At 47.0% G+C, this 14,585-nt stretch overlaps 1 protein-coding gene across 1 annotated transcript in view; it reads right to left on the bottom strand.

The window, feature by feature from the left end:
* The window catches only part of TRIM71 (tripartite motif containing 71), a 77,207-nt gene extending 72,354 nt beyond the window's left edge, over positions 1–4,853 (bottom strand). Inside the window, 8 exon segments of the mRNA XM_074267130.1 lie at positions 3,622–4,254; positions 4,256–4,355; positions 4,357–4,391; positions 4,393–4,422; positions 4,424–4,453; positions 4,456–4,557; positions 4,559–4,699; positions 4,702–4,853. Of these exon segments, the coding sequence (XP_074123231.1) occupies positions 3,622–4,254; positions 4,256–4,355; positions 4,357–4,391; positions 4,393–4,422; positions 4,424–4,453; positions 4,456–4,557; positions 4,559–4,699; positions 4,702–4,836 (1,206 nt within the window). The 5' untranslated portion in view covers positions 4,837–4,853.
* Positions 4,854–14,585: the final 9,732 nt, after the last annotated feature.

Below are 14,585 nucleotides of genomic sequence, written 5' to 3'. Positions count from 1 at the left end.
CTGCAAACGGATCACCAGGACCCAGGATGCATTCCAGCTTGGGGGCGGGGGTGGGGAGAGCTGGGAAACCAGGCAGGAAAGCCGAAGCCCCCCCAGCCCCACCCCCACCCCGCCCCAGGAAATGCTGATCACCTCGCTGATCATTAATTAACCTTCCTCATTTCTTCCCCAGCTGTAAAAGGCTTTTTATTTGCCAGGGCCCGGGGGCCCCCAGCCACTGGAGGAGCAACAGTTAGGCGCTATAAAAAGGGCAGTGGGAGGGGGATCAAAGTTGGTACCCGAGTTCCTAAAATTTTATGTCACAATGACCCCAAAAGGGAGCATTTCTCAGGGGCAGTCCCATGGCTCTGGTGACACTAACCCTGACGGAGACCAAGCCAACCAAATGGCTGGAGAGGGTGTGTGGCAGGCCCAGGCCCGGGCCCGGCCCATGGAAAAAACACTTTGTTGCAACTTCGCTCCTTCGCCCTTGTGCAACATCCTGTCTGGTCTCCCCACTGACCCAGGAAATTCAATGTATTTGTTTCAGGTGCTCCGACGTTCTCCCAACAACGCACATTCGATCGCACTATCCAAACTTAAGTCTTCTCCTTTCCCATCAAAAACAAAATAAAAAAGGTTCGCACAAGGGACCTGCTAGAGGAAACCCAGCTTAAGCAAAGGAGGCTCTTAACTCAAGGTGCCTAGGACAGTGCCAGAGGTGGGACTGGATTTTAACCCCAAATTACTGCTACACAGGCCGATTTTTAAAAATTCATATGATAGCAGAATGCCTCCTATTTTAAAACAAAATTATTTGGAAGGGTTTTTTTTTTTTTTTAAGTCGATTTCCCCCCCCCCCCCTCAAAATTCAGCAAGACTTCATTCAACTTGTAAATTCTTCCAGAAAGATCTGAAAATCTCCAGGAGTGAGCCATGGGGGAAATGGTTCTTTCTGAACGGGAAAAGATCCGGAAACATTCCCCAAGACAAATTTCTACTAAGCTGATGGAAGTTTTCTTCTTTTGGTGGCAAAGCATTTGAGAAAGCCTTAATAAGCCCACCAAAATCAGATACACACCCTTGAATTATGTCTGTCAGTCACCAAAAAATAAACAGAGGGCCCTGAAGTAGCTAATGAATTATTTTGAGACCTAGGAGGAGGATTATAGCAAAAGACCATCTTTCTAAACAAGAAGGTACTATTAGAAACTGATTAGAAACATATTAGAAACTGATCACTATTTTTGGAGGAAGAAATTGACTAACTTCTAGGATTAAACACCTCTCTCTCCACATAAATATGTGTGTGTGTGTATATTCCCACATATATCTACATATACATGTATATGTATATTCCTATAAACAAAAACAAATTAATCTTTCATGTACTTTTTTAGTCTGCTAACCCTAAAAATCTTTTTAAAATAACTTCATAAATAAAATTAAATTCCTGGAGCAATTTTCTTTCAATACTCATTAGAAAGAAGATTTCTTTAAAAAAAAAAAAATGGTGGGGCAGAAAGAGCCAAAAAGAAAAAGCCAACTCATATAAAATGCTGCTGTTGATAGTAATTGAGTATTTAGTGTTTAGAGAACCAATTATTTCACAAACTATTTTAAATGTGGATAGATTAGCAATGCTTTAGCCCATTGTTCATTTGCTATCCTTAAATGGAAAAGTAAATCAACTCTATCCTCCACTCAGTCCAATCCAACAAAATAAAATAACCCATCCCCCAGGGGGGAAATCACCCACTACCCAAGTAACTAGCTGTCCAGGTTAAGGGTCAACAAATGCCAGCTCCCAAGAGGAAGCTCTCCATAGGCACAAGATGAAGGCATTTTTTATAAACACAACACACACACTCCCCTTCATTTCAAGCTTTAAGACTAAAAATAATATTTCCAACTTGTCATTTCTCTCAAGTTCCAACAGCAATTTTTTCTCAGGACTGGCTGGTAGAATTTCATGAAATCTTCATGTTTTTCTCCAGTGAATAAAGGCACTGGGGGAAAACCTTGTGGGGACTCTACCCTGGGATTTACCATTATTCACTGTTACATTTTTAGTGGGCAAGAATATTGACTTGTTTAATTCTTCAGGGGGAAAGGAGAGGACTGGAGTTTCAAGTCTTTGTCACAGAATTAAACAGAGGGGTAAAAATCGAAGTTCCCCACCCCAACAAAGAACTAGTAAAAAGTAACACCCCCAAACCCAGCCTGAGATCGTCGTGTTTTGTTTTGTTTTTTTTTTACCAACAGGGGACTGGCTAGCACAACTCAATTTCCCACTTATCATAAAATCCACTTGAATTTAGCCAAGTAGATCACCACAAGTAAACTTTTAACTAAATTAAGCTCCCGCACATCAGACTTTTAGGCACGTTTTAATTCTCATATACTAGCAATTTCTGTTTTTTTTCTCCCTGACACTCAACAAACTGCATTTCAAAATGCTCAGTAGCCGGCCACAAGTTAGGACTAAGAGAAAAGGCCACAGGTTATTCCACGAGGAAATTCAAGGGCTGGGGGGTGGGGAGGGGAGAAACAGATAAGAAAACTGACTCAGCAACAAAAGCATCTTCACTCCCTCCCCCGCAGAAATGGCCAGCCCCTCGGTTCCCGGGCAGCAGGCACCTCACCTTCCCCCACCTCCGAGAGTGCCCCGGCAACTCCAACAGCAACAACTAAAATGCCTGACAATGGGAGGGGGCGAAGGGGAGGGGAGGCCGGATGGAGCCCCCCAATTCTGCAAGATTAGTCCCAACTCGAGGCAAACGTGGACAGCTCCACGTGTGCACGGGAAAACTGTGTCCAACACCCTTCTTAGCTAAAGGCAGGCCCCTGAGAGGGAAAGAGGGAGCCAGCGTGGGTGGGTGTTGAGAGCAACTGTGCAGGGCACGGGAACTCTGAGCTTGCTCAAACTTTGTGAGTTAGGGGATTTTGTGGGGAGAAGCAATTGCAATATGACCAAATAAAAAGGCACAGGCCCCAGACTTTTCTATTTCTATTCCCCCCCAAAATTAAACAGAATGCCAACGGGGCAGCCCGGTGGTGGGTTTCCCTGTAAGGGAAGGAAGGTCTCAGCAAGGCCCCAGGCCTCGGCTCCCTCTCCGGCCCCATTTTCCGGGGAACGGATGAATGGGCGCGCGCACCCACATACACAACTCCCTATTATCACACATTATCTAAAACACCATAGAAATCCGAGGAAGGAAACCAAGAAACCCAAGGTCCCTGTTTTACAGGCGAGGAAACTAAGGTACGAAAGGGGAGTTGACTAGCTCAAGGTCATCCCAGGAAGCACAGGCCCTTGGAATTCTAACACGGACTGTTCCTGAGAAGCTCCGTTCGACCGGGAGGCCCCGGGCAAAGGGAACCTCAAGCTGTTGTGGTGCAGGCCCCCAGAAAGCTTCGAGGTCTCCCCGACTCCCTCCCCATCGCTCCGTGGGGCTCAGTTTCCCCGTGTGTCCGGAGAGCATTGTGCAGGAGGCCTTCCCTTGCAGCGGCCGCACGGCCACGGATCTCTCCGGGGGGTCGCCGGGGGCATCCCCGGCCGCGTCCCCCGCGGAGCAACGTCGCGCGGTTCCAGGCCCCAGACCTCCCCCGGCCCGCCCCGCTCCCGGCCCGCCGGCTCACCTCGTCGTCGTGCTGCTGGCAGTAGCTGACCCGCTCGGGGAACACGGAGAGGATGGAGAAGGGCGAGCCGGGGAAGGTCTGGCTGAGCGCGAGCTGCGCCGCCGCCGCCGCCGCCGCCGTGTTGTTGGCCACGGCGGCGGCGGCGGCAGCGGCGGCGGCGGCGGCCGGGCTGCCGAAGCGCTCGATGTAGTGGTCCTTGGTGAGGCGCACCCGCTGGTGCGCGCGGACGCAGTTGTCGCACAGGTGCTCCTGGCAGTCGAGGCAGCGCGAGCTGGCCGGGTTGCCCTCGTCGCACGAGCTGCAGCGCGCCTCGCTCTGGCTGTGCGGCCGCCGGAGCATCAGCGAGGACGCGGACGGGGCGGAGGACGGGGCGGACGGGGCGCGGGGCGCGTGCGGGTGGTCGCGGTGCGGGTGCTCACGGTGCTGGTGCTGGGCCGGCGGCGGCGGCTGCTGGGAGGAGGAGGAGGAAGGCGGCGGCGGCGGCTGCTGCTGCGAGGAGGAAGAAGACGAGGAGGAGGAAGAAGACGAGGAGGAGGAGGGCGGCGGCTGCGGCGGCTTGCAGCGGAGACGCGCCGTGGGCGGCGGCTGCGGCTGCGGCGGCGGGGGCGCACGGGGGTGGTGGTGGTGGTGATTGGTGATGGTGGTGATGGCGGTTGTTGCCGCCGCCGCCGCCGCTACCGCCGCCTCCGTTGCCGCCTCCGCCGCCGCCTCCGCCGCGCCGCCCACCACCACCACCCGCGGCCGTTGTTCTTGGGCGGCGGCGGCGGCGGCGGCTTCCTCGGCCGCCACCACCACGTCCAGGCAGGTTGCTCAGGAGGAAGTTGGAGGAGGGCGCAGCGCGTCCATGCCCGGCGAGTCGCGGAGCACCACTTTCTGGTCGCAGATGGGGCAGCGCAAGTGGAGGGGCTCCCCGGGCGGCCCGCCCGCCGCCGCCGGGGTGTCTCTGCGCCTCCAGACACTGGCGGCACAAGGCGTGGAGACAGGGCAGGACGTGCAGCCTCCGTGAGGACGAGGAGGAGCGGGAGGAGGAGGAGGAGGAGGAGGACGCAGAGGCCGGGCCGCTCCCGCCCCCCAGCCCCGCCCCCCGCCCCCGGCCGACTTGGAGGTCTGCGAGGACGGCGGCGACGTGGCCGAGGCGGAGGAGATGCGAGCCCGCGAGCCGCACTTCTTGCACTGGGGGCTGAGCTGCAAATCTGGCTCGGAAAACGAAGCCATTTGCAACCAAAAACAAGAGGAGGGAGGAGGAGGAGGAAGCGCTGGGCGGCGGAGTTGGGAGGGGAGGGAGACGGCCGAGCAACCAGCTCACCCAGAAAACTGCTTCGATTAGTCGTGCTATTTGAGAGCCAAGTCCTTCCTCCGGGTACCTGGGAGCTGGCCGGGCTTTGCAAGCGCCCCCCCCCCCACCTATAGTTAACCTTAATGCTGTTTACATTAAATAATAATATCGATTTCCCGGAGCAATCAATAACTGACACAGATTCGCCTCCTTTCCCTTGGTCAGCAGCTGACAACGTGGTTAGTGTCTTTTCTAGAACACAAGTGCCCGGACAAGCCTGACCAAGGCTGGGGGTAAGGGGCAGAGCAAAGAAAGGGGGGCGAGGAACGCCCCCTCAAACCTGAGGCCAGTTGGAGGTCGACTTGCAGTTTATACCCCAACGAGAAAATGTAGCTGGAGGGAGAAATAGGGGGGTGTGGGGAGGAAAGGGGTTGTGAGATCTACTCCCTGGAGTAGCCCCCCCAGCCCGAGAATCCGAGGTGGCTTGGTTTGGGGGGTCAGGGTAGTCTAGTTGCTTGATTAGGTTTCACCTGGGGCTCCTCTCTTCCCCTTAGGAGCCCAAAGCAGCCTCCAAAATAATGCGAGAGCGGCCTCCCGCGAGCGGCAACTCCCTTCCTCCCCTGCCACCGCACGTCTGGGAGCTCCGATTGCGTCGCGGCCGGGTGCCGAGGCTCGGAAGGGCGTCTTTGTCGAGGAGAACCTCGCGGTAGCTTCCGGATACCCGCTGCCTCGCTCACGCGTGGCCGTGTTATTTCCACCCGAGTTCGGGCCACGCGGCAGTGGGTGCAGCTGCACGGGGCACTCTCCGCGCTCCCCCACCGACTACGAGGAGGGTGAGCTCCGCGGGCGGCTGCACGCGCCCCAGCCTGGGGGATCGGAACCCAGCGATGGCACCGGGGGTGACGCGCGCCCCGCTCGCCGCGGGCTGCCGGTGGCTTTGGAACGCCCGGCGGGCTGGCGGTCCAGGGCTCGCGCGTGCTATCGGCGCGGCGGCGGCTGCCTGGGCTGCGCGGGGCCGCTGGTCCCCGCCGGCCGCCCTGAATTATTCATCCCCAGGAAGATATTATACCTTTCGCCGGTTCGAGCGGTCGTGCAATGCTATCCGACCTTCGTGCACACCCCCCCAGCGCTGCCCCCATCCCCCCTCTCTCCTCCTCCCGCCGGTCTAGCTCCTCTCTCCCATCTCTCTCTCTTTCTCTCTCTCTGTCTCGGACTCCAACCTTTGCCGCGATGGGGGATCACGTTTCCTTTGTCATCTTTGCATTTCGTGTTTTCTTCCCTCCCCCCGTCCCAGTTAAATGCCCGTTGCAGAAAAATGCCCGGGGCCTGGTGAGAATTAGGAGCAGCCGGCCGTGCCCGCGTGGGCCTGGGCCGCGGCGTGAAGGGGGCCGGATTCCCACACTCGCACCCTAATCGAGTCCCGGAGCGGGGCCCCGCGAGCGCCGCAGTGCCCGAGCTCGGGCGCCCCGAGCCTCGGAGGAGCTGGCCCAAGGCCGCCGCTCACAGGCGGTGTGTGATAAACATGTGTATTTCTCTTGTGTGCATGTGTGAGTGTCTGCGCGCGCGCGCTTCCCCCGCTCCTTCCCCGTCTCCACCTTCTCCTCCTCCCAGGACACCGGGCATTGAAACCGAGCGGAATTTGGAATCCTTTTAATCTCCAAAGGAGCGAACGAACTCACTTCCGCCGGAGCGTGGAGTTGGGGGGCGGGGGGAGCCCTGAGGAGGGTCAGAAGGAGGGGGAGGGTGGTCGGTGTAAAAGGCAAACAGGAAACATTAGCCTTGCGAGCAGTGCTGGCTGGCTTTGTATGCTGCCTGCCTCCCTCCCACCGCCGCTCCCGATGGGCTCCCGAGCGAACTCAAATATTTGCCACCAAGAAAGGCTGTGGGGGAGAGGCGGGGAGGGGGAAAGACGGGGTGGGGGCTTTCGCCGTTTCATTTAAAAGGAAGAGTTCCTTCGGCAGATCTAGCTTGCACGTTCCTCAGCTACGAAGCCCAAGAACCTTTTGCTTTACTCCAGGAGCGAGGTGCGTGGAGACAGGCCGATTCTCTGCTAGCTTTGAGATCACGCGTGATTTGTACACAGCACGTACGAGCCGTCTCGTCCAAATTCTCGTTCTGAGCTAAGGCAGTTACCTCTTCCCTCAGGGAAGACTCGAATAAGCAAGCTTTTAATATCCGGGATTTTATTCCTAGGAACAGCCACGGGGTTACTGGCAATGCTCAGAATTCAGCAGCTCCCAGAAGTCCCAGTGAGAGGGGGGGGGGGGGGGCTGAGAAACTGGCAACAGCTGAACGGTTTGGGGGGGGGAGGGATCGGGGCTCTTAGGACGAGGGAACTGGGATAAAGGGAGGGAGGAAGGATTAGCGAATGCTGAATTTCCCAGCATCTTCTGGTTTTCTTGCTCATGTTTAGTGAAATTATACCTTAAAAAAAAAAAAATTCCCTGTTTCCAAAAAGCCCAAGAACTCCCAGGTTGTTTCTTGTGTCAGTGTCACTTATTGCAGAAGGCAGCGGCCCCCTCCTTCTCCAACCCTGGGTGTCCGGACTCGTTGGGAGAAGTGTTTAAAAGGCAGCACGTTTTAAATTAAACCAGCTGGATGCATGTGCTGATGGCCCCCAGGAAGCAGAAAGACTGGGCTCCTGGCCCACTAGGGTCTACACCACCAGCGTTCCCCAGAAGCAGAAAAGGTTTCCCAAGTCAAGAATCCAAAGGGCCCTTCGCCCCATTCTTCTTGGTCATGAAAACTTCTTCAAATAGCTATGATGGTGTCCTGGACATTGGAAATGCTCAAATACTTTTGAATAACTTCACCAAAAATCCACTGAACCTGGGACTTCTATTAACTGGGAGGCAAACACTTTTCCATTCAACAAGTAGGAAGCTCTTAATTCCAGTGCCCTTCCTCTGTTATTTATTTCCTAGTTATCTCTAGATAGCTTGCTTTGTAGATATTTGTCTACACAATGTTTCCTGGCATTAAACTTTGAGGTAAGGGATTCTTTTGTTTTTGTTTTTTTTGTTGTTGTTTTTTTCCATCCCTGGTATTAGCACACTGCCTGGCACACAGTAGGTGTTTAATAATGAGACAAATAGAGAAAATATAAAGGATTTTGAAAACTGCCTGTGGCCAGATAAATGTTAGCTGTTATTATTGGAGATCTTCTGGGGGCAAGGGCTGGGAATTCAAAAGCAAAAACAATCTCACCTCAAAAAGCTTCCTTCTGTTTGGGGGAAAACAGCATGTACATGTCTACATCATAAATAAAGACAAAGTTATTAGGGAAGGAGAAGCCTCTTAAGGATTTTGGATTGAAGGGGGGGAGCAATCTAGAGCTCCTCCATTATGTGGTTTGGAAATAAGAAAAATCCAGAACCCATGGCAAATGTTCTATTAAAAACTACTGGGGGAAAACAAACTCCCTCCATCTGTCCCTCACTCTGTATTGCAAGGACCACATCTTTTTCTATAAATGACATTAAAAAAAAAAAAAAAATGTTCCTTCCTACGTGTGCACCTTTGCTGCTACATGGAACATTTAGCACTAGGGAGTCCCAGGTCCAAAGTTATAGGGGGGAGGACCTCCAGCCAAAAAGAAAACAAAGGGGCACGAAGATGATCAACGGAACAGTGTTCTGGAGAACCTACTGTCTAATTGTGATTCTGGTTATTTTTGCCCACTATACCAAGATTTAATGATGGAGGGGAATAATGTAATAACCAAAAAAAGGGCCTCCCCCCCAAAAAAAATCAAACTTAAAGATTCAAAAGACAAATTTTAATGTAGTTGTCAAAAAGTAAAAGCATTTTATTTTGGTGACTTAAAAAAAATAAGTCAAGGAGAAAAAAGAAAGAAAGGATAGAAGTGTTTTGTGGATTTGTTTTCTCAGAAAAGGCGTTTGGAAATTTTTCTTAGGGGGTGGGGAATAAGTTGAAAAAAGTTGTTCCTCTGCCAGGGAGATCCTAGTCTCAGCCCTGGGTTAACCATTTCATGATTATAATACTGCACATGTCCTTTATTTTCAAGTCTTAGTTTGCTCACCTGTACAAAGAAAATAATCCTCGAACTTTACAAGGTCATAGTAAAAGGGCCAAGGCATTGTGATGATACCAAATGGTCGCCACCATAGAGACAGCCTTACTTCAGATAATTCAGGAAACCAAGGACATCGTAAAGCAGGTTACCTCTATGACCGGTGTGGGGTAAACAAGACACCGACAGAACTGAGCTGAAGTGAAACATGACCTGTGCAGGGCTTAAGTTTTCATTATTAAATTTTAGTTTAGTTTATGGATTCATTCGTAACCCATAACTATTTATTTTAAAATTATTTTACCATCCATCGACAAATATGAGTCTTCCTATGTATAAATCAGAGCACAAAAAGAAAAGAATTAGGAACATATGATGAAACAAAAACAAATCTCCATGGAAGATTATAAATGATCATGTTTGTAAATTTCTGGTATTTGTTATCCCCCTCCTTTGTTCTTAAAAATTAATTTGTTTTTTCTAATACCCACACTCCCACTGAACAAAACTTTTTAAAAAAAACTTGGGGAAAAAAAGCTCTTGATACATCGTTGCATAGTCAAGAAAAAAAACCTCCACATGGGCCATGTGCAAAAATGTACGTCTCTTTCTGCAGCTTAAATTCATCACCTCTGTCAAGAGTCAAGTAGCATTTTTCATCTTTGTCCTTATGGGCTCATAATTTATCATTGAGATGATTAGAGTTCTGCTGTCATTCAAAGTTGGTTTTCTCTGTAATTTATCATTGTATAAATTGTTCTAGTTCTGCTCAATCTTCATAAATTTATAAAGGTCTCCTTTGAAACCAACCATTTCATCATTTCTTATGGCACAATAATTCCATTACATTCATATATCACAATTTGTTTGAGTCATTCCCCAATAGGACACCCCCTTAGTTTCCAATTTCTAACTATCACGAAAAAGAGCTGCCATAAGTATTTTTGCATACAATAACTAGCACTTATTTAGCGATTTATTGGTTCATAAAGCACCTTCTCTAATATGATCCCCATTTGAAAGACAAGGAAACAAACAGAGAGGCTCTCATAATGAATAAGAGATTAAGGCAAAATTTGAACTTGGAGTCTACATATAGATCTTTTCCTTCTTTCTTTGATCTCTGGTTTATAGGACTGGTAATGGTATTTATGTATTAAAGAGTTTATATATATTTTAATAATATATAATAACTTCCTGGGCATAATTCCAAATTGTTGGACTAATCAGAGCTCTACCAACAATGCCCCAATGTTTTCCTCTAGCCCCTCTAACATTTATCATTTTCCTCTTTTGTCATCTCTTATCAGTCTGATAAGTGAGAAGTAATACCCCAAAGAAGCTTTAATCTGTATTTTTTCTAATTATTAGTGATTTAGGCTCTTTTTTTCACTTGGCTATTGATAGCTTGGTTTTTTTCTTTTAACAATTGTCTATCCTAATCTTTTGACCATTTCTTTATTCAGAAATGTCTCTTAATGCTGTAAATTTGAATTACTTCCTTACATATCTTGATTCTGAGACTTTTATTAAAGGAACGCTGCAAAGATTTTGGTTTTTTTCTCATCATTTCCCCTCTAAGCTACATTGGTTTTGGTTGTACAAAACCCTTTAAATTGTTTATAATCAGAATTATCCATTTTGATCTTGTGTTGTCATGAACTCTTCCCCTAAACATAGATCCCAAGAGTAATTTCTTCTTTGTCCTCTAAGTTGTTTCTCAGTTATATTTAATTATAAATGTAACCAAAAGTTTTTTAAAAAGCATTAAAAAAAAAAAAAAAAAAAGATTCTATTTATCTTTCTCCAAGCAATCCATTGGGATTTCAGTAGGGTCAGCTTCTGAACATTTTCTTCATATCCAAAAAACTTCATACCCAGTTTCTTGGAGTTAACTCTTAATTAAATTTAAACATTATAAAAAAAAAAAAAATGGATATTTGCAACCAGTAAAATTCCAACTTACCTTTAACCAGGGGAAAAATGGATAAAGGTCCGAGGTCACTAGTGCACTATTATAAACTTGGTCAAATTACCTTTTCCCAGCTCATTCCAACTAATGAGCATCCTCTGTGACTGAGGGTGGGGAGAGAACCCTTTCAGGTGTATCTAGTAGCCACAGCAGGTGATGAGAATATTTATTCTAGTGCAAGTATCTTATAAATCAGCTTTTGTTTTAATAATAGATGTTTGTTTTAAGGGTGTCTTTTTATGATAACCAGTTCTAGGTTTTTTCCTAAAGGGGATTCAGTTTTTCCCTTCCCTATTTTCCCAGGTTATGGGATTATAACACAACTCCATTACTGAAATTTTGCATCTGCTTTTCTATCCAATCCTTTAAATATTCTGATGTATGATTTATTTTGATTCTGAAATTCACTTTTCACTCTTGGTCCTTGGAGAGTTTTCACATAACTTTTGAACTCCTAAATCACCTGAGTATTTTTTTTTTAAACATAAAACAAACATTACGTAATAATTGCTATTGAATCAATTAGAGAATGCCAGTTTAAGGCATGTTGTTGTTGAATCATCTCTGTCAGAACAGGATTGATCCGGACTTCCAAAGACAGAGTCACCTGGGGGAAATACCTGGTCTGGTCCTCTGCCCCATTAGCCTTAGCATTCAGAAGAGAAAGATTTCACCAACCTGGAGCAAAATAACCTTGCTAGGCCTCTGCTTTTTTTTTTTTTTTTTTTTTTTGTAAAATGGAGTAATGAGAGAAGATGGCTTCTGAGGTTCGATCTGACTTGAAATCTTTTGATTTCAAGGTTCGATCCTTTTCCAACTTGTGATGGAATAAAAATCAGATCACCTAGGACTCTTGAGCCAAAAGGAAGAATATAAATAAAAATCCCTTCTCTGTGCTTTCCTCTGGTAATGGGAAATAAACAATTATTAAGCACCTACTATGTCCCAGGATGAGCCAAAAGCTGGGACTAAAAAGAAGCCCCTATCTCTGAGGTTCTCACAATCTAATGAAGGAAACGAGAAACAAAAAAGGTAAATAGGAAATAATTAAGAGAGGAAGCCCCAGCATTAAGATGGGTTGGGAAAGGCTTCCTGCAGAAGTAAAGTGGATCAGAATTCTTTATAAGGTCAGTGTGACTTCAAAAAAACTAATGATGAAACATCTAGTGACAAAGGAGGCATCGGTTTCTAGACGTGGCCAATGTGTTTTGCTGGAGTGTATCTATTTGTTACGAGGATGGGTTCAAGGGAAGGTAGGGGAGCATAGTGGGATTGAAAATATAATGCGTAAAAACTAAAAAGTATCCATCAAACTTGAAAAAACAATTAGAAAGAAACAAGCATTCTGGCCGGTGAATCTGTTCAAGAGACTAAGTCTTTCTTTCTTGCATTCTGGAGCTGCTGCCTCCATATCCCTCACCCATATCTTCCCAATTACTAGAATTCTCTCTCTTGACCAACCAGTGGTGTTGCTCTTTCCCTCCACATCCACAGTGGCTTCCTGTCATAGAGGAGCTGGTATTCAATTGGCTTGAATGAAGTTTCGTCCCAGAAACCAGTTGTGGCTGGGTCCTATTATGACTAGAATTTTGGTTTTGGTTTTATTTTGTTTTGTTTTGTTTTTGGTTTGGCTTGGGTTCTTTTTGCTTCTTTTTAAAGTCTCGATTTTGCTCGCTTTACCTTGGGATGGGACAGAGTTGGTTCTGACAAAGGGATTGTTTAGGGACCAAGGAAAGCAAAGTCCTTACTTACCTCCGGGCCTTTAGAATCTAAGGGCATCAGTGAGAACCCTCAGTCCTAAATAGACAGTGGTCATTGTCCCTCTGATCTGTCCCCATTTTCCCAGTGTGACTTGTAGAAAGCTGCTGCAGTCAGGAACTGCATTCAGAGATAAAGAGGCTTCAGGATCAGAGAGAGGTGATAGCCCCACTCTGGTCAGACCCCTCTGTGGTATTGTGTTGTTTCTGAAAAAGCCTGGGTGACCATCCATAAGCAGGCACTGAGCTCGAAGCGAGAAAACATCCATCAGGGAACAATTTGGTGAAAGCCTGGAAGGCTGCTTTGCGAGGATCCGAAGATTGGCTCAAAGAAAATGAAATATTCAGCCTGGGAAGAGAAGACTTAAGAGGGAACATGACAGTTGCTTTTAAATATTTAACGGGGTGTCACTATCACATGAAAAAGGAATTAGATAGGATTTGTTTGGTCCTTGAGGGTCAAATCGTGGGCAATGGGTGAATCAGAATTTTGGCTGAAATAAGGAAAAATTTCTAAAACATTCAAAATACCCAGAAGAGGAATGGGCTGATTTGGGCGACCTCCCTGGAAGTCATCCAGCAAGGACCACATTAAGGCTTAGATGGTATAGCTCCGTAACTCAGTCCATCTCTCAGATTCCATAGTTCTAAAATTGTCACCTCTGAGCCTGGCTCAGAATGGCCTGGAATGGCCCTCACATTCATCTCTGCATCTCTCCTTTCTTTTAAATTTTCAAATCACTTTTGCCTCCAGGAAACCTTCTATTTTGGACTACGACTTTTTGTTCTTTTGACCTAGTGGCTAGAATACCGGACTTGAAGTCTGGAGGAGCTGGATTTGAATCGTACCTCAGACATGTACTTTTTCTCCTTCTCTGAACCCCCATTTCCTCATCTAAAGATAGGAATAGCAACAGCCCAAACCTTGAAGCACGGTGAAGATCAAATGAGATAACAAGGAAATGGAAAACATTTTACAAATGTTCAAGGCTCTTTAGAATACTCAATGTGTTCACATAGTCTGATCCATTGCCTTGTGAAGATTGTTTCATCAATTATACAGCAGTGTTTTCTGTCCTATCATTTGGCGATTAGCTTCTATAGATCATGAACTATGTTTTATTTTCTTCTATTCCCAAGCACATAAATGTCTTCACATAATAAATGCTCAATTCTGGTTCATTTATACATACATTTATGTAAACACACACATATGTATATGTGTGTATGTATATATATAAATATATATATGTACACATATTTGGAGTTGCAATCAAGTCAAGATAACAAGCATGTTTTTAAGTTATTAAATGCCTACTATGCGCCAGGCACTGTGGGAAGCCCTGGAGATACAAAAAAAAAAAAAAAAAAAGACAAAAGTCCCTGTCCTCATGGAATTCACAGCCTAGGGGAAACAACAACACACAAACATTTTTATGTGCATAAGATACATTCAGAGGAGATGGGCAGTAATCACAGAAATATGGCACTATTAGGTAGAAAGCTTACAGAAAGGTTTCTTACAGAGTATGGGGTTTTAGTTAAGACTTAAAGGAAATCAGGGGCCCAGGTGAGGAAGAAGAGCATCCAGAATCTGGGGGACAGACAGTAAATAATGAAGTCTTTTGTTCAAGTTAAGTAGGTGTCCCTGGATTGTAAGAAAACAGTGCTGTATAATTGTTAAAACAATCTTCCACAAGGCAATGGATCTGCCTATGTGAACACACTGAGTATTCTAAAAAGCCTTGAACATTTGTAAGCTTGGGGGTAAGGGGGGAGGAAGGTGTAAGAAGCCGGAAAGGAATGGCAGGGATTTGAAAGCCAACAGAGAATTTTATCATTGATCCTAGAGATAACAGGGAGCCATTGGAGGTTATTGAGTAGGGGAGTGATATGGTCAGACCTGTGTTTTAGGAAAACCACTGA

This window comes from Sminthopsis crassicaudata, chromosome 5 (assembly GCF_048593235.1).
Source record: "Sminthopsis crassicaudata isolate SCR6 chromosome 5, ASM4859323v1, whole genome shotgun sequence".
NCBI lineage: Eukaryota > Metazoa > Chordata > Mammalia > Dasyuromorphia > Dasyuridae > Sminthopsis > Sminthopsis crassicaudata.
This window is presented reverse-complemented; position numbering and strand designations above follow the sequence as displayed.